Source organism: Sus scrofa, chromosome 1 (genome assembly GCF_054392235.1).
Source record: "Sus scrofa isolate SSC_HxYL_T2T_F1_AM1 chromosome 1, Sscrofa_HxYL_maternal_Yorkshire_Landrace_v2.0, whole genome shotgun sequence".
NCBI lineage: Eukaryota > Metazoa > Chordata > Mammalia > Artiodactyla > Suidae > Sus > Sus scrofa.
Genome location: NC_139383.1, coordinates 117,893,499 through 117,913,373, shown reverse-complemented (window position 1 = coordinate 117,913,373; position 19,875 = coordinate 117,893,499). Strand labels below are relative to the sequence as shown.

General features: G+C 42.0%; 1 protein-coding gene and 1 pseudogene across 2 annotated transcripts in view; both read left to right on the top strand.

The window, feature by feature from the left end:
* The window catches only part of APH1B (aph-1 homolog B, gamma-secretase subunit), a 213,727-nt gene that overhangs the window by 178,460 nt on the left and 15,392 nt on the right, over positions 1–19,875 (top strand). Inside the window, exon 7 of one of the 2 annotated variants that reach the window (XM_084967660.1) lies at positions 8,110–8,139. The exons of the other annotated variant lie outside the window; for it this stretch is intronic. Coding sequence (XP_084823786.1) covers positions 8,110–8,124 — 15 coding nt within the window. The 3' untranslated portion in view covers positions 8,125–8,139. Of the gene's footprint in view, positions 1–8,109; positions 8,140–19,875 lie in introns of those variants that run through there. 2 annotated transcript variants of the gene reach the window in all.
* LOC100517693 (elongation factor 1-alpha 1 pseudogene) lies at positions 15,917–17,376 on the top strand (annotated as a pseudogene).

The window sequence follows — 19,875 nt, the reverse complement described above, 5'->3', positions numbered from 1 at the left end:
TCCAGGATCATCTCCCTCCCCAGCCCCAGGCTCTCCAGACTCTTTCTTGAACAGACCCTGTCCTTTCCTGCCAAGCTCTTTGCTAACATTCTTCCCCAATTGGAAAGCTCCTCCCTCCTCTCTACCAGGGGCCTTCCTTTTTCAATCAGTCTCACTGCAGCCCTGCCCCACTCCCACCCCTGCCTAGCAGAAGTGACCCTGCCCTCTTCCTTCTACAAACGACCCTGGTGTTACACCTGTCTCACTGTATTTTAACAATACATCACAATAGTGGGATCTTTCCTCTTTTCCACATTTGCCTCTGAGAGCCCACAGCTGGAAACTTTTCACATTTTTAGAGGTAACTCTACCTGTGTGGACTCCTGACCCCTGTAGAAACTTTCTGAAAGGCAAAACATCATTTCCTTAGAACCAGTATCCCATTTCTCCCACCTGAACACCATCACTCACGTACTAGGGTGGGGTTTAGGATGAACGTTGGGGGGTGCCCTTTATCTAAAGTGAGATTATTTCTTGCCATCTCCTCCCACTGCAAGGGGGTCACTTGATGGGTCCCATGCCTTAAAGCCAACAGCAGGAGAACCAAGATAATGACCCCAAGCCGATCTGTTGTAGAGACGCAAAGCTTGCTGGCCAGACCAGAGCTAGGAGGAAGGAGAGGGGAGGCTTGAGCCTTAGGGTGAGAGAGAAAAGGGGCCAAGTTCCCCTCCTTTGGTCACAGCTGAAAAGTACAGCTGGGCTGGGGGCTTCAGAGCTGGGGACCTCAAAGTTAAAGGGACTGGGATAGCTTTGGTAGGCGCAGGGCGCTGCCCATTGGGGATGGTATAAGGCAGCTGAAAAGATAAGGTCTGATTCCTCATGGGCCAACCAATGTCAAGGGCACTGCTTGAGTCCTGCCTCACTGGGGTCTAGTGGGGCCTCCACCCACCCACACAGAATAATGAGGTAGCTGGAGATCAACCACTAGGGCAACCACAGTCAATGGGACAAGATTATTTCCCTGTCACGTCTCCATGCCCAGAAAACCAGGAGCAGGGAGACAAGAGGGGCCGGGAAAGGGCATACCCCTGGGGATGAACTGCAGGTGCTGTGGAGCTGGGAAGGGATGACCTGAGCCTATGGGAGAGAAAATGTGAGTTTGTTGCACATTTGTCGATATTTACATTGAATTTTTTAAAAGCAGTTTAAAGCCCATATATTTTAAGTGTATTCCAGTTTTAAAGTATGCCCGCATATATTTTGTTTGGCTTTATTATATAAAAATGTTGAACACATGGCTGCAACACACTCATTCTTTACCTGTAAGGTGCCCATGCATTTTAAGGTATATGGTGAACTGTAATTATATTAATTACATTTCTGTAGTTATTTCAGAGTTCTGTTTATTCTATACAATGGATTTTCTCCTGATGCCATAATACTTATTACTTTATATCTTATGAATTTCCCCTTCTGTGTCTGTGTCATCACATATTATTTAAACAATATGTAAAATGCGCATAACTTTTCTGAAAGTTTGAATTACATAAAAATAAAACATTACCCCCCCAAAGTCATTATAAAGGCCATGGTAACATCATTAAAATTTGGAAATGGCTGATCATATATGGGTCCCTTTTATTAATGCATTTGAAATTATTTAGCAATCAGATCACCTTTTCAGAAACTTAAATGGAAATAGAAAAAGACATTTCATTAACAGAAATAATAGCTTTTTTTTTTTTTTTGGTCTTTTTAGGGCTGCACCTGCAGAATATGGAAGTTCTGAGGCTAGGGATCAAATTGGAGCTATAGCTGCTGGCCTGTGCCACAACCACAGCAATGTGGGATGCAAGCCATGTCTGCAACCTACGCCACAGCTCAGGGCAACGCTGGATCCTTAAGCCACTGAAGGAGGCCAGGGATCCAACATGCATCCTCAAAATCTGCATCCTCATGGATACTAGTTAGGTTCATTACCGCTGAGCCATGATGGGAACTCCTTGTTCTGTTTTTTTTAACAACTTAACTGAGATATAATTCACATACCATACAATTCCCCCACTTGACATGTATAATGTGTAACTTAAGGCTTTTCACATATTAGTTTTTTAATTATAAAATATATATTACATAAAATTTGCCACTTTAACCATTTTAAATGTATAATTCAGTGGCATTGATTACATCGACAATTCCCAGTATCACTGTTTTTCTCATTAGAAAAAAATGGACTTTTCAAGTTAAGTGCTTTTATTTCTCAGAGGGGAACATAATATTTGTGTTTTGATAGATGTATAGTTTATGAGAAAGATGAGGAACAAATTAGGAGAAGCCTGAAGGCAAATTTAAAAGCACTCAGATCTCTTACTCATCAGTTCTACGCCTTGTGACGTAAAATATAAAATCAATTAGTTATAATTTCTACTTAATATGAAAATATGTACTTTTAAAATGTTTCAGTCCTGGAGCTCCCATCATGGCTCAGCAGAAACAAATCTGACTAGTATCCATGAGGATGCAGGTTTGATGGCTGGCCTCACTCAGCGGGTTAAGGATCTGATGTTGCCATGAGCTGTGGTGTAGGTTGAAAATGGGGCTTGGATCCTGAGTTGCTGTGGCTGGTGTAGGCTGGCAGCTGTAGCTCCGACTCAACTCCGATTCAGCCTGGGAACTTTCATAGGCCTTGAGTGCGGCCCCAAAAAGACAAATAAAATGTTTCAGTCCTCTAGAGAAAGGACTTTCATATTTTTGAAAAGAGAAATATCCTTCTTTTGCTATAAGAAAAGTTAGCTGTGTGAGCAGGTGTGGTAACATGTGCATAAAATATAAATGGATTACTTTTTACCTCCCTGGGGAAAAAGAGAAGTCCACAACAGTGCATACACATACACATTCAGAAGTAAAATGCAGACGTAGTTGCATTTTTATAAAGGTCCTCTATATTTTAACCCAAAGAGACAGCTAGGCAGTGGGAATCTGAGTTGAAATGGCAGGCCCGAAGAGGACGGTGGTTATCAAGGAGGCATCAGGCATAGCTAAAGTCAACCTCGAACTTGAATTCAGATGCGGTTGGGACTGGGCCCCTTCTCTGGAGTTTACCAGCCCTGCATCTGAGGGCAAGTCATTTGCCTCCTTCAGCTTCAATTTGCTCTTACCTATAAGAGCAGTGTGTCCATCAAGATGATTTCAGTTGCAAGGAACAGAAAACCCAACTCAAAGCAGCTGAAACAATAAGGAGTCTTATCGTAGCAGAAGGAGAAAGGGGAAGCAGGAGGGTCAGGTTTGGCTTTATTGGCTCAAGGCTGTTGTCAAGGGCCCGGGGTTCCTTCCATCTTTCCGCTCTGCCAGTCTCTGCTCAGGATAACTGCTCTGCCGCCAGACCTTGTCCTTGGTCACAAACAGTTCAGCAGCAAAGGAGCAGAACAGCAGCTCTATGACAGAGAACCATTCCTCAAAGTGCCTCAACAGCCCTGCTCCTGCAGTTCATCAGTTAGGATCATGCCAGGGCCTGAAGTGGTGATGCGCAAAGGGAGTGCCCCCACCCCCACCTCCACCCCGATTTGGGCGTGGACCCAGGTCCACTCGGAGAAGCTGGGAGTGGGGCCGCCCTCTCTGAAGAACATGGCGGCGCTGCAGTGGTCACGAGCAAGAAGACACTGATGGAGAACTCCTGGAGTAACTGGTGAGGGGGCGTCCAAGTGTGCCTGCTGCCCGGGGTTAAGAATAACACCTCGCCTAAAGTCTAGAGGCAAAGATTAAATAATATACTTGTAAATCATTTGGAAATGTGCAAACCTTGTTAATTAACACCAAACACATGTCAGTTACTGAAACTACAAAGCATTAAGTAAGCACACAAGAGAGAATCTTTTTGTGCTTATCCATTCTCATGCATGAAATCAGATTATTCGCTGAGAACGAGAACTTTCTTTTCTCTCTTCCCGCCTCCCTTCTTTCTTCCTTCTTTCCTTCCTCTCTCCTTCCCTCCCTCTCTTGTTTCCTCGCCACCTTCCATAAACAGTCCCGGGAGATGTTAATTGAGCCCACACCTCCTAATTGCTCCCAGTCCGCTTGGGAGCACTTAAATTTGTCTTACAACTGAAGCGTAATAAGGTGGGAATGAAAAAGCACCAGAGGGCACAGCGCCCAACTGTGCCTGAGCAGGATGTTCAAAGAATTGAACTGTATCAAAATAAGTTGTTTTGGCCAGGTTGGAAAGCCGCAGGGATGTGGGGCGTGGGTCGGGGTGGGGTGGGGGGGGAGAACTGAATTGGGTTAGCGTGAATTAAATAGAAAGGAATGGAGTTAATTGGTTAGGAAGGAATAAAATAAAGTGGAGTTGGCCGAGTTAAGGTATGGGTTGAAGACCCAACTCCTGCTCCTACTGAATATTTACTGAGCATCTAAGGCGCGCCAGGCACTGGGCGAAGCTCTGGATATGCGTTATCTCCTGCAGCCCCTTAGAGCAAGGACTGAGGTGAGGCGTCCAGGATACAAAACTTAAGGAGACACTTGTTCTCAGGGTCATACAAGCATGCCCTCTTCCCAGCCCTGATCCCTTTAACAACCCACAGCCCCATTTCACAGATAAGGAAACTGAGGCTTAGGAAGGCCTAGCAGTGTATCCAGATATGCTAAATTAGTTAGCAGTAAACCCAGGATGCAAACCCAGGTCTGTGACCATAACCACCTTCACATACTGCCTCTCTGACAGCAAGAGGTAGAGCCAAGAAATGCACCAGCCTCCTTCCAGTGCACAGTTCATACATAGGACTTTTTTGTGTAGAATGGCATTCATACAATGTTGTATTTTTTTTAATAATGAGTTATTTACAACATTGTGTTTGTTTCACGTATAGCAAAGTGATTCAGTTATACATACATATATATTCATTTTTTTAAGATTCTTTCCCTTGTAGGTTATTACAAAATATTGAAAATAATTCCCTGTTCTATATAGTAGCTGTGTGTTGGTCATCTATTTTATATATAGTAGTGTAACTATGTTGATCCCAACCTCCTAATTTATCCCTGCCCCTCTTTCCCCTTTGGTAACCATAAGTTTGTTTTCTATCTCTGTTATGCAGCATTTTATCTTATTTGCTTTGTTTTTTTTAGGGCCACACCCACGGCATATGGAAGTTCCCAGGCTAGGGGTCAAATTGGAGCTGTAGCCACTGGCCTATGCCACGGCCACAGCAATACAGGATCCAAGCCCCATCTGTGACCTAACCACAGGTCACGGCAACACCAGATCCTTAACTCACTGAGTGAGGCCAGGGATCAAATCCACATCCTCACGGATACTAGTTGGGTTTGTTAACTGTAGAGCCACGATGGGAACTTCATCACACAGCATTTTAAATTGGGAGTGAGTAAAACCATAGGAGAGAATGGTTAAAAGTAACTCGCCTATGAAGGCAGGGTAGGGGGATCTATTCAAATTCTTACCTTAATGGGACAGTTTGCAACCCTGGCTATTCTTGAGAATACCTGGGAAACTTTCAAAACCCTAGCCCAACCACAGATCTCTAGGTGGGGTCCCAGCATCAATATTAAACCTCCCTGACTTGAAATCATCAAGGTTGAAAAATCACACACACCTTTATGTTCTCAAATGCCTAGCTGATGAATTAAAGGGCAAAGGGCATATGCTCCAGATGTGAAGAGATGGTTTCTGTCTTCCCACCTCCCCTCACCCCATTTCCTCCAAAGGCCTGAGAGTTTTCAGGGGATAAATCAGGATGAGAGATGCTGGGTGAAGGGAAGCAGGTGATGGTACTGAAGCCTGGTAACCTTCAGCCTCCCTGCTGACCTCTAAACAGCAGAGGCAAGAAGATAGCAAGATGGCTGTTTGGATTCCAGACATGCCTGTTTTAGTGTAGGCAAGATGCTAACATTTTTCAGTCCTGAATTGTGGGGTGGTGCCAAAGAGAAAGGTAGAAATAGGACTCTCACTGGCATCTTGCACCTCTGAGGATGCCCTTTGCTAGGGGTTCTCACACTTGCCTCCTTATCCCCGAAGCTTTCTTAGTTATACACATGGGACCAGAGGGAAGGTCTGAAGTGGCAGAGAACATGTCATGATAAGCGGGAGGGCACAGGACTCACATGCAGAGATGAGAGGTCTTCCATGTGCCAGGCTCAGCCCAGGACAATTCAAATGGCCCTAACAGATGGCTTAACCTGCCCGAACCTCAATTGTATCACCTACACACAGAGGACAATTACTCCCGCTCCGCACCCCTCCTAGACTTGGTCTAAGCAGACAAAAGGAGATACTAGATGCAGGCCATGCTTGGACAATGCTGACACTAGATGCAACTATCACTCTCTATGGTTCACATTAGAATTTCATATGCCGACTCTGGACCCTTGTGGAAAGCTAAAAATATTTCTGTGAGGAACTGAAAGGCCTTGTTAAAATCTTGGATAGTATTTCTGTCTCTATCTTTGTAAGCATTTTTTATATGAAACTCATTAATTTATTTTATCTCTATCTACCTTACACAGATATTCAACTTCAAACTTGAGGAAGTTTCTAGAAATCGTTTTCGTTTAACATTTCCAGCGACTTAGTGGCACTCCGAAGGTATTTTCAAGGACCAGAAACAAGAGCTTGGGGGATTTTTAGAAATGCAGAATCTCAGGCTCCAGCCAAGACCTGTGACTCAAAGACTCAGAATCTACATTTTACAAGATCCCTGAGTCATTTGATGTGAAAAAGCCTTGTCTTAGTCACGAACCTATAGGGTTTGAGAAAAGCTATGGGAAAGAAATGATTCCCATGCCTGTTACAGTTTGAGAAGCACCCACTCAGAAAAGCTCCCAGACCCTTGTGTCAAGAGGTCTTGAACCTCCTAGGGGGTGCAAGTGCCCTTAGTATTGTAAGAGTGACTCCTGTGATTAGATATGAGATGAGGAGGGGAAGCCAGGGGCAAGCTAAATGTTGAGTGTGAGTCATTGTGTGTGCAGTTACTTGCAAGACAGACTATTATCCCATTTTATAGATAAAGAAACTGCAGTTGATTGAGGGTGAGTAACTTCATGAGTAGCCCCTTTATAAGGCATGACCTATTCCATCAGTCCACTCTACCTTTCAGAGGAGAAGTCCTTCTAAATGTTCTTTTAGGCTCAAGCATGTAGCTTCAAGGTAGGTCTTGACATTACAACACTTTTCATTGTGGCATTCCTCCAATATCTAATTGGGACATTTTCATCACTCAGTAAAGAAACCCCATGTCCATGAGTAGTCTCTTCCCATCCGCCTCACCCCAAAGCCTCTTGAAACCACTCATCTACTCTCTGTCTCTGTGGATTTGCCTTTTCTCGACACCTCATGTAAATGGAATCACAGGACTTGCGGTCTTTGGTGACTGAATTCTTTCATTTAGCATGTGTTTTAAAGGTTGATCCATATTTAGCATATCTCAGTACTTCATTCCTTTTTATTTCCATGTAACATGCCCTTGTATGGATATAGCACATTAAAATTTTTGAATTGAAGCATAGTTGCTGTACAACATTCGGTAAGTCACAAGTGTGCAATATAGTGATTCGTAACTTTGAAAGCTTATAATCATTTGTAGTTATTATAAAATATTGGCTTTACGCCTTGTGCTGTACAATATATCCTTGCAGCTTATTTCATAGCTAATGGTTTGTATCTCTTACTCCAAAACTCTATATTGCCTCTCCCCCTCCCCTCTCCCCACTGGTAACCACTAGTTTGTTCTTAATATCTGTAGCACATTTTGTTTACCCATTCATCAGTTTAGGTTGTTTCTATTTTTGGGTTATTATAGATAATGCCGCCATGAACATTGGTGTACATGTTTCAGTTTTCTTAGGTTTATGCCTAGGAGTGGAATTTGCTGGGTCATGTGGTAACTCTAACTTTTTGAGAAACTCCCTGTTTTCAAAGAATGTTTTTATCATTCTAATACTGCATTTGATTTAAACAAGATCAGAAATTAGTCAGAGACCCAAGGAGCCATGAAACTAAATCAATAAGAACAGAAGTGATTTAATGAGCTGCAGCCCAAACTACATCCAACTGTAGTTACTGAAGAGTAGACAAAAATCAAATTTGATCAGAACTGACATGCACCCATATGTTCGTTGCAGCACTATTCACAATAGCCAAGACATGGAAACAACCTAAATGTCCATCGATGAATGAATGAATGAAGAAGATGTGGTATATATACACAATGGGGTACTACTGAGCCTTAAAAAAGAACAAAATAATGTCATTTGCAGCAACATGGATGGAACTGGAGATTCTCATACTAAGTGAAGTAAGTCAGAAAGAGAAAGACAAATACTATATGATATCACATATCTGGAATATAATATATGGCACAAATGAACCTTTCCAAAGAAAAGAAAATCATGGACTTGGAGAACAGACTTGTGGTTGTTAAGGGGGAGGAGGAGGGAGTGGGATGGACTGGGAATCTGGGGTTAATAGATGCAAACTATTGCATTTGGAGTGGTTAAGCAATGAGATCCTGCTGTATAGCACAGGGAACTGTATCCAGTCACTTGTGATGGAACATGATGGGAGGGAGAAAATATGTGTGTGTGTGTATATGACTGGGTCACTTTGCTGTACAGTAGAAATTGACAGAACACTGTAAATCAACTATAAAGGAAACAATAAAAGTCATATAAAACAAACAAATTTGATCAGAACTGAGGAAAGCCAGTTGTCTAAGAGCCTGTGATTGTCTTTTTTCTTCTTTTTTAATTTTATGTTCATATGCTTTTTACTAAAGTCTAGTTGATTTACCATATTGTGCCAGTTCTGCTGTACAGCAAAGTGACTGAGTCATACACATATATACATTCCTTTTCTTATAGTATCTTCATCATGGTTTATCCCAAGAGAATGGATATAGTTCGCTGTGCGGTACAGTAAAAGAGCCTGTGACCATTGATGACAGAGCCAAGGGCCCTACTTGCCACTAACTCATTGTATGACTTGGGTAAGAGCCTTCCTTTTTCTGGCCTCAGTTTTCTCAACTATAAAATGAGAATTTGCATCCACTTGTCTCTCATGGCCTCCAGGTCTGAGTCTGTCCTTGGCTTTCCCAAGATGCTGCAGCTCCCATTCGGGAAGGTCATGTGTTTTTTGTGGGGGGTGGCAGAAGCCTCAGGGAATTACTGGAATTTCAGGCGCATCTGAGGACTTTCAGGAATGAATGTGGCGAGCAAAAAGGTTTTCCCAGTTGTGTGCTCAGTGGCAGAGTCTGATACCACAGTGGCCCTCAGTCACTGTGACCTGAATCACGTGGGCACCCGTTGCCTGGAGTCTGTGAAAGTGAGTAGGGAATTCACCTGCACAGAAAGAATAAGACAGTAGCAGTGGCAACCAACCATGCGCAACTCCAAGTTTAAGCTTTGCTTCTGATAAATAGCATTTATTTCATTATTCATTATGTAAGTAAATGTGCTCATTAGAGAAAAATATAAAACATAGAAAAATTTAATGATACAAATAAAAATCACGTATGATACTACAATCCCCAAATAACCAAACTTACAGTTTGATGTTTGTTGTTCTATTCTTACATTTCATATTTCAAGTTGGTATTATACCCTATACAGTTGTTTTTCACTTATTCCATCATTAAAGAGTGTTCCGTTATATAGATACACTATTGCTTATTTAATCACTAATTTATTATTAGATATTTATAGGGGGAGGGGTTCCCTAAGCTTTGTCTCTGAAAATAAATGATGTTCTCTTTGAGGAAGCCAAACACCCTAGCACTGAAAGCCCTTCACAATTTCACTCCAACCTGTCTTTCCATCCTCAGCTGCCTAGGTCTCCAATGCACGACGGCTGTCGAGCTCTGTGCACTGATGGAGCTGTCCTGCTTGTTAAAACATTAAAACGCTTCAACAGGGGGGTTAAATGCTAGAAAGCCATCTCTGACTGCTGTCCTGAACACCACCACCACCACCTCAACATCCCACCTCCACCCAGTCCCTCCGCAGGAACCTCTTTTCAAATCCAGCAACTGAGACTTGCCCAGCCAGGAATCATTAGGACTGATTAGTGCCTGCTCTTTACCAGTGTGAACTCTGCACTCACACACCTTCTCCCAGTGACCCTTTGTATATGCTGCTCCCTCCACCTGGAAAAGAGTTCTCGTTCCTCTAAATCTTGCCAATCCTCCAAGACTCAAGTCAAGTCCCACCTTCTCCGTGAAACTCTCCAGCAGCTCTGGTTCAGTCTGATTTCTTGGTCCTATGAACTCTTAAGAGTCTTGGCTTGTTATGTTTTAGTTATTGCTACATTCAGAGTACTGTTGACATAGCATTTTCTGTTTGACCATTCTAACTTAACTTTCATACATACTCCGCTTTTGCCCAGCTACATCTTGGGGGTCTCTGAGACAGAAGCATCCTCAACTTTTTACTCAGTGATGGAGACCATACTGTGTTTCATCATGCTGTTGCCTCCTCTCTGATACACAGGCAAATGACTTTTCCTCGTCTCCCTTGCTGTTAGGAGGGGACCATTTGAGTTCTAACCAAGAAAACATATGCAGAAGTGATGTGGCCCTTGAAAGGTCTCATGCAAGCCTTCAGCCAGCTCCTCCTTTCACAGTAACTGGGACGGCATAGATGGTGGCCTCACAGAGGGAAGTGGCCTGGGTCCCCAAGTCACCACACAGAGGACAGCTGCTCAGGAGACCCATTGACCTGCACTGGATGGTGATGTGAGCAAGAACAAACCTTTAACATATTAGCTAGTTAGCCTGGGACTTTGTAGTGCAGCGTGGACTAACCCAATGTGGCTTTGTATGGGCTACAAGCTAAGAAGGGCTTTTAATTTTTAAAGCGGTATAAACATACAAACAGCATGCAACAGAGATGTATGCGGCTCCCAGAGCCTAAATATTTACTATCTACCCCTTTACGAAGATTTGTGACTGACCCTTAGACTGACCTGTAACTCTACCCTGACTCTGCCCAGCATGTAGCAGCATGTAGCACAGTACCAGACCTTCTAGCACCCCCATCCTTCAGTATTTACTTAGTGCATAAAATCATGTACTTCATGTGTGCTTCCTTTACCACTGCACCCTCATCAGTATTCAGCAAGTAATTGTAGAATTAGTGAATGAATACGATTATTCCTTCACACACACTGATGCGCTCAGTGCTAGCTGTCTTGAGAAACACAAGTCAAAGATGTGCCAGACACCATTTATTTACCCTTAGGTCCACTTGGCCCACCTGTCCTCCCCATCCCGGACCTTCCTCAGCCCTCGCCCCGCTTCTTGGCCCCAAATAGTCCTGTCAGTAGCTCCTACTGTTCCTACGGTCATAAAGCCAGCCCTCACTTGGTGAAAGTGAAAAGGCCAGGCAAGATCACTGTGCCTCAACCTTGTGTTTTATACCTTGTGTGACCCCTAAGTGTTTTGATCCTTTGAGGAGCCTGCCATTACAGCACTGACATGCTGCAGAGGTTTGGGGTAGGCTTAAACCACAGCAGCATCTTCCCCAGTAAGAGATTGTTTCTAAGGGCCCCTGAGAAGATAGTATGGAATCAGGAGAATTTCAAGAAAGGGGACAGAGCAAGAGGGAGGAGGGCAGATTTGAAAGCAGGACCAGCTAGAAAGCTTCCCTGTGGTTCCTTCAAGAACAAGAGGAGAGGCCCCGGCCTCAGCAGCTCAGTGTGAGGGAGGCAGCTGAGACAGTGGTGCTGCTCCCACAGGCTACAGGGAGGTAGGAGCACCCCAGGCAGGAGCTGGGAGCAGGAGAGCCATGATAGGCACCTCCTCCCAGCCAGGGCAGTTTGCGGGGAGCTGCATGTCTGGTGTGAAGGCGCCCCCTAGGGGCCTGAGGCTGTTGAAGAGCACAGGCCACATGGGGCCTCTGAGGGCTGAGCCTGGCAAGGCCCACAAGCCCTTGCCATGAATGGAGTCTTTCTCTTGGCACTTATTAGTACTCAATGCCCTCTGTGCTGACAGGAGGCCCACTGGAATAGAAATGACCTCAGGCTTCCAGAAACATTTTATGGAAAGAGACAGGAGCTCAAGAGACGGAAGAGTGCCATGAAAGAAATTTGGAATATTTAAACTTAGGGAAGAAAATATAGGAGATCATCTCTCTGGCCTCTGGTAAAAATAGTTTCTTGTTTAAAAATGTTTTATTAGTTCCCATCGTGGCTCAGTGGTTAACGGGCCCAACTGGGAACCATGGGGTTGCGGGTTCGGTCCCTAGCCTTGCTCAGTGGATTAGGGATCCAGCATTGCCACGAGCTGTGGTGTAGGTCGCAGACGCAGCTCGGATCCCGCATTGCTATGGCTGTGGTGTAGGCTGGTGGCTACAGCTCCGATTGGACCCCTCGCATGAGAACCTCCATCCGTGGCGGGAGCGGCCCTAGAAAGGCCAAAAAAGACAAAAAAAAAAAAAAAATGTTTAGAGTTATAGTCAATTTACAATGTTGTGCCAACTTCCACTGTATAGCAAAGTGACTCAGTCATACATACATATATATACACATATACATAGGTGTATATATATGCACACATATATGTATATGTATACATATACATACATGTACCCTCGGTATATGCGTGTATATATATGTATACATATATGTGTGTGTGTGTGTGTGTGTATATATATATATACATATATATATATATATATACATATATATATATATATACACACATTCTTTTTTTATGTTCTTTTCCATCATGGTCTATCCCAAGATATTGGATACAGTTGCTGTGCTCTATAGTGGGACCTTGTCATTTATCCTTTCTACTAACCCCAAACTACCGGTGGATCCCTCTTCTTCCTCCCTCCCCCTTGCCAAAGTCAGTGAGTCTGTTTCTGTTTTGTAGATATGTTCATTTGTGTCATATTTTAGATTCCAGATATAAGTGATATCATATGGTATTTGTCTTTCTCTTTCTGACTTATTTCACTTAGTCTGATAATCTCTAGTTGCAGCCATGTTGCTGAGAATGGCATTATTTCATTTTTGTTTTTGTTTTGTAAGGCTGCCCACGTGGCACATGGAAGTTCCCAGGCTAGGGTTCGAATCAGAGCTACAGCTGCCAGCCACAGCCACAGGAACATAGGATCCTACACCACAGTTCAGGGCAATACCGGATCCCTGACCCACTGAGAGAGGTCAGGGATGGAACCCGTATCCTTATGGATACTAGTTGGATTTATTTCCAGTGTGCCACAACAGGAATTCCTCTTTTTTATTTTCTTAAAATAAAATTTTTTGAAGTATAGATGACTTAAAATATTGTGTTAGTTCAGGTTTACAGCAAAGGGAATCAGCCACACATATACAGATACATCCATTGTTTTTCATATTCTTTCCACATATAGGCTATCATAGAATATTGGATATATTTCCCCAAGCTAAACAGTTGGTCCTTGTTACTTATAGATTTTGTATATAGTAGTGTGTATATGCCAAACTCAACCTCCCAATTTATTCCTCCCACCAATATTTCCCCTTGATAACTATAAATTTGGCTCCAAAATCTTTGAGTCAGCTTCTGTTTTGTGAATAAGTTCCTCTGTATCATTTTTTACAAATCCACCCATAAGTGATATCATATGATATTTGGATTTCTCTTTTTGACTTACTTCACTTAGTATGATAATCTCTAGGTCTATCCATGTTTCTGCAAATGGCATAATTTCATTCTTTTTTGTGGCCAAGTAGTATTCCATTGTATACATGTACCACATCTTCTTTATTCACTTCTCTCTTGAGGGACATTTAGATTACTTTCATGTCTTGGCTATTGTAAATAGTGCTGCAATGAACATTGGGGTGTATGTATCTTTTTGAATTATGGTTTTCTCTGGATAGATGTGCAGGAGTGGGATTGCTGGATCATATGGTAGTTCTATATTTAGTTTTTTAAGAAACTTCCATATTGTTTTCCATAACGGTTGTACCAACTTACATTCCCACCAACAGTGTAAGAGGATTCCCTTTTCTTTTTTTTTTCTTTTTTTTTTTTTTTTTTTTGTCTTTTTGTCTTTTTGTTGTTGTTATTGTTGCTATCTCTTGGTTCTTGGGCCGCTCCCGCGGCATATGGAGGTTCCCAGGCTAGGGTGAATCGGAGCTGTAGCCACCGGCCTACGCCAGAGCCACAGCAACGCGGGATCCGAGCCGCGTCTGCAACCTACACCACAGCTCACGGCAACGCCAGATCGTTAACCCACTGAGCAAGGGCAGGGACCGAACCCGCAACCTCATGGTTCCTAGTCGGATTCGTTAACCACTGAGCCACGACGGGAACTCCGGATTCCCTTTTCTCCACACCCTCTCCAGCATTTATTGTTGGTAGATTTTTTTTGACAACGGCCATTCTGACTGGTGTGAGGTGATATCTCATTATAATTTTGATTTGCATTTCTCTAATAATTAGTGATGTTGAGCATCTCTTCATTCGTTTTTTGGCCATCTGTATGTCTTTGGAGAAATGTCTATTTAGACTTTCTGATCATTTTTTATTGGGTTTAGGGTTTTTTTTTAATATATAAAGCTGTATGAGATGTTTGTGTATTTTGAAGATTAATCCCGTTTTGGCCGCTTCATTGCAAAGATTTTCTCCCTTTCTGTGGGTTGTCTTTTTCTTTTTTTAATGGTTTCCTTTGCTGTGCCATTTGTTTATTTTTGTTTTTATTTTCATTACTCTGGGATGTAAATCCACAGACACATTGGTGTGATTTATGTCCAAGAGTATTCTGCCTATATTTTCCTCTGAGAGTTTTATAGTGTCTGGTCTTACATTTAGGGCTTAATCCATTTTGAGTTTATTTTTGTGTATGGTATAAGAGAATGTTCTGATTTCATTCTTTTACATGTAGTTGTCCAGTTTTCCTGGCACCACTATTGAAGAGGCTGTCTTTTCTCCCTTGTATATTCTTGCCTTCTTTGTCATAGATTAATTGACTGTGGGTGTATGGGTTTACTTCTGAGCTTTCTATCTGGTTCCATTGATCTACATTTCTGGTTTTATGCCAGTACCATACTGTTTTGATGACTTTAAATTTGTAGTATAGCCTGAGGTCAGGGAGCCTTATTCCTCCAGCTCCTTTTTTCTTTCTCAAGATTGCTTTGACTTTTCAGGGTCTTTTGTGTTTCCACACAAAATTTTAATTTTTTCTAGTCTGGTTGTGTGGAAAATGCCATTGGTAATTTGATAGGGATTGCACTGAATTTGTAGATTGCCATGGGTAGTATAGTCATTTTGACAATATTCATTCTTCCAATCCAAGATCATAGTATCTTTCCATTTGTTTATGTCATCTTCAGTTTCTTTCATCAGTGTCTTATAGTTTTCAAATACAATCTTTTGCCTCTTTAAGTAGGTTTGTTCCTAGATATTTTATTTTCTTTGATGCCATAGAAAGTGGGACTGTTGCCTTAATTTATCTTTCTGATCTTTCATTGTTAGTGTATAAGAATGCAAGAGACTTCTGAGTATTAATTTTGTATCCTGCAACTTTCTATTGCTTTTTAATCTCTATTAAATTTATTTTTTCTCTGATATTTATTATTTCTGTCTTTCCGCTGACTGGACATTTTGTTTGTTCCCCTTTTCTAATTATTTTACATGATAGTTTAGGTTGTTTATTTGAGATTTTTCTTGTTTTTTGAGGATGATCTTTATTGCTATGAACTTCCCTCTAAGAACTGCTTTTGCCACATCCCATAGATTCTGTATGGTTGAAAAAATAATTTCTTAAACAAGACACCAAAGTGAAAGGAAAAGATGAAGGAAAAAAAATGAGGTTGACTGCTTTAAAGCTAAAAACTTCTATTCATCCAAAAAAAAAAAAAAAAAAAAACACAGATTTTTGCAGAAAGTTCGCCACCAGGACACAAGTGTCATGAGAACCACCATTAAGTCTAAGAAAAAAAATGGGAAAGGAGAAGATTCATATCAATGTTATTGTCATTGGACATGTAGTTTGAGAAAGTCTACCACTACTGGCCATCTGATCTACAAATGTGGTGAGATCAACAAAAGGACCGTCAAAAAGTTTGAGGAGGAGGCTGCTGAGATTGCAAAGGGTTCCAAGTATGCCTGGGTCTTGGACAAACTGAAAGTTGAACCTGAGTGTGTTATTTCCATTGATATCTCCCTGTAGAAATTAAAGACCAGCAAGTACTATGTGACCATCGTTGATGTCCCAGGACACAGAGACTTATTAAAAGCATGATTACAGGCACATCCCGGGATGGTTGTCGTTTCCTGATTATTGCTGCTGGTGTTGGTGAATTTGAAGCAAGTATCTCCAAGAATGAGCTGATCCATGAGCATGCCCTTCTGGCTTACACTCTGGGTGTGAAACAACTAACTGTTGGAATTAACCAAGTGGATTCCACTGAGCCCCCCAACAGCCAAAAGAGCTGAGAGGAAATTGTTAAGGAAGTTAGCACCTATATTTTTTAAAAAGTGGCTATAATCTCAACACAGTAGCATTTGTGCCAATTTTTGGCTGGAATGGTGACAACATGCTGAAGCCAAGTGCTGACATGCCTTGGTTCAAGGGATGGAAATTCACCCATAAAATGGCAATGCCGGTAGAACCATGTTGTTTGAAGCTCTGGATTGCATCTTGCCACCAACTTGTCCAACTGACAAACCCTGTGTCTGCCCCTCTAGAACGTCTACAAAATTGGTGGCATGGATACTGTCCATGGGTGCAATGTAGACTGGCATTCTCAAATCTGGCATGATGGTCACCTTTGCTCCAGTCAATGTTACAAATGAAGTCAAGTCTGTTGAAATGCACATGAAGCTTTGAGTGAAGCCCTTTCCAGGGACAATGAGGGCTTCAGTGTCAGGAATGTGTCTGTCAAACATGTTCATCATGGCAGTATGGCTGATATCAAAAAAATGACCCACCAAAGGAAGCAGCTGGCCTTACAGCTCAGGTGATTATCTTGAACCATCCTGGTCAAATCAGTGCTAGATATGTACCTGTGCTGGATTGTCTCACAGCTCAAATTGCTTGCAAGTTTGCTGAACTGAAGAAGATTGATCATCATTCTGGGAAAAAGCTGGGAGATGGCCCCAAATTCTTGAACTCTGGTGATGCTACCATTGTTGATAGGGTTCCTGGTAAGCCCATGTGTGTTGAGAGTTTCTCTGACTATCCTCCCCTGAGCCGTTTTGCTCTTCATGACATGAGACAGATGGTGGTCACTGTGGTTTTCATCAAAGCAGTGAACAAAAAGGCAGCTGGAGCTGGCAAGGTCACCAAGTCTGCTCAGAAAGCTCAGAAATCTAAATGAATATTATCCCCAATATGTGCCACCCCAGTCTTAATCAATGGTAGAAGAATGGTCTCAGAACTCTTTGTCTTAATTGGCCATTTAAGTTTAATAGTAAAAGACTTATTAATGATAACCCATTGTAAAACCTTCAGAAGGAAAGGAGATGTTTTGTGGAATGTTTGTTTTGTGTGCGGCAGTTTCAAGTTATTAGTTTTAAAACTCAGTACTTTTTAATGAAAACAACTTGACCAAAAATCTGTCACAAAATTTTGAGACCCATTAAAAAAAAAGTTTATGGGAGTTCCCATCGTGGCTAAGTGGAGATGAATCTGACTAGTATCCATGAGGATGCAGGTTCAATCCCTGGCCCCACTCAGTGAGGTAAGGGTCCAGCATTGCCATGAGCTGTGGTGTAGTTCACAGACATGGCTCAATCCTGTGTTGCCATGGCTGTGGCATAAGCTGGCAGCTGTAGCTCCAGTTTGACCCTTAGCCTGGGAAACTCCATATGCCATGAGTACAGCCCTAAAAAGCAAACTAATAATGATAATAAAAGTTTATGATGGAATATGACAGAGGATAATATAAGAAAATAATATATATACATATATATATATGTATGAGTCATTTTGCTATACAATAGAAATTGACAGAGCACTGTAAATCAACTATAATGGAAAAAAATCATTTAAAAAGTTTAAAGAGGAATTCCCGTCATGGCGCAATGGTTAACGAATCCGACTAGGAACCATGAGGTTGCAGGTTCGATCCCTGCCCTTGCTCAGTGGGTTAATGATCCGGCGTTGCCCTGAGCTGTGGTGTAGGTCGCAGACATGGCTCGGATCCCTCGTTGCTGTGTCTCTGGCATAGGCTGGCAGCTACAGCACCAATTAGACCCCTGGCCTGGGAACCTCCACATGCCACGGGAGCAGTCCAAGAAATGGCAAAAAGACAAAAAAAAATTTAATCAGAAAAAAAAATCACATAGTGTAAGACAAGCTGAAGGCTTGGAGAAGATAACATAAAACTGTTAAAGAATTAGCATCCAGAGTCTATAAAAAGCAACTACAAGTCAATAAGACCAGAGTAGACAACTGAATTTTTTAGTGGGACAAAGACATGAACTCCAGAAATAAAGAAATATGAAAGGATCACAAGTATATGAAAAGATGCTCAATTTCCTTAGCAACAAGGGAAATGCAAACTGAAACCAAGTTTAGACACATCAGGTTGGCAGAAATTTAAAGAACAGACAATGTCAAGCAGGGGCAAGGATGTAGAACAGTGAACTCTTGTGCATTGTCATGGGAATGTTAATTGGTACAGCTGCTTGGAACAATCTGGCTTCATCTTATAAAATTAAAGCCATACATATTTTATGGGGAAGTAATATATAGTGTAAGGAATAGGGTCAATAATATAGTAATAACTTTGTAACTAGACATTGTGGTAATTATTTTGTAATATACACAAATGTCAAATGATTATGCAGTACACCTGAAACTAAAAATATTGTACATCAACTATATTTCAATTTTTTTTTTTTTTTTTTTGCTATTTCTTTGGGCCGCTCCCGAGGCATATGGAGGTTCCCAGGCTAGGGGTCGAATTGGAGCTGGAGCCACCGGCCTACACCAGAGCCACAGCGACGCGGGATCCGAGCCACGTCTGCGACCTACACCACAGCTCACGGCAACACAGGATCGTTAACCCACTGAGCAAGGGCAGGGATCGAACCTGCAACCTCATGGTTCCTAGTCGGATTCGTTAACCACTGCGCCACGATGGGAACTCCTTTTTTTTTTTTTCAATTTTTTTAACTAGTAAAAATTTTTTAAAAGATGTACTTACCGGAGTTCCCGTCGTGGCTCAGTGGTTAACAAACCCAACTAGGAACCATGCTTCACAATTTATAAAACATTTGCTGTGAGTCAGCTCTGTCACTTCCCATAATCCCCAAGAGGTAGTCAAAGAAGGCTATTTATTGTTGTTTGCTTGGTTTTTTGCTTATCAAAGTATAGTTGATTAACAATATTGTATTAGTTTGGGGTGTACAGCAAAGTGATTCAGTTATTTTTTTCAGATTATTTTCCATTATAGGTTTTTACAAGATACTGAATATATTTCCCTATGCTATACTGTAAATCCACATTGCTTATCTATTTTAGGTATAGTAGTTTGTATCTGTTAATCACAAACCGTAAATTTGGTTTCTTTTGCTTTTAAGGCCTACACCCATGGCTTGTGGAAGTTCCCAAGCTAGGGGTCCAACTGGAACTACAACTGCCAGCCTACACCACAGCCACAGCAACGCCAGACCTGAGCCGTGTCTACGACCTACACCACAGCTCACAGCAACATCGGGTCCTTAGCCCACTGAGTGAGGCCAGGGATCAAACTGCGTCCTCATGGATTCTAGTCAGATTCGTTTCCACTAAGCCACAAGGGGAACTCCAAGTTAGTTACTTAATCTCTCTGAGCCTCCATTTGAGTCGTTACTCTATAGGTGTTTTTGCAAAATTAAATCTGTTAATTCTTTTTTCGCTTTATTTGACCTATCAAGCAGCCCCTTAAAACTAAAGTATTGCAATTCACAT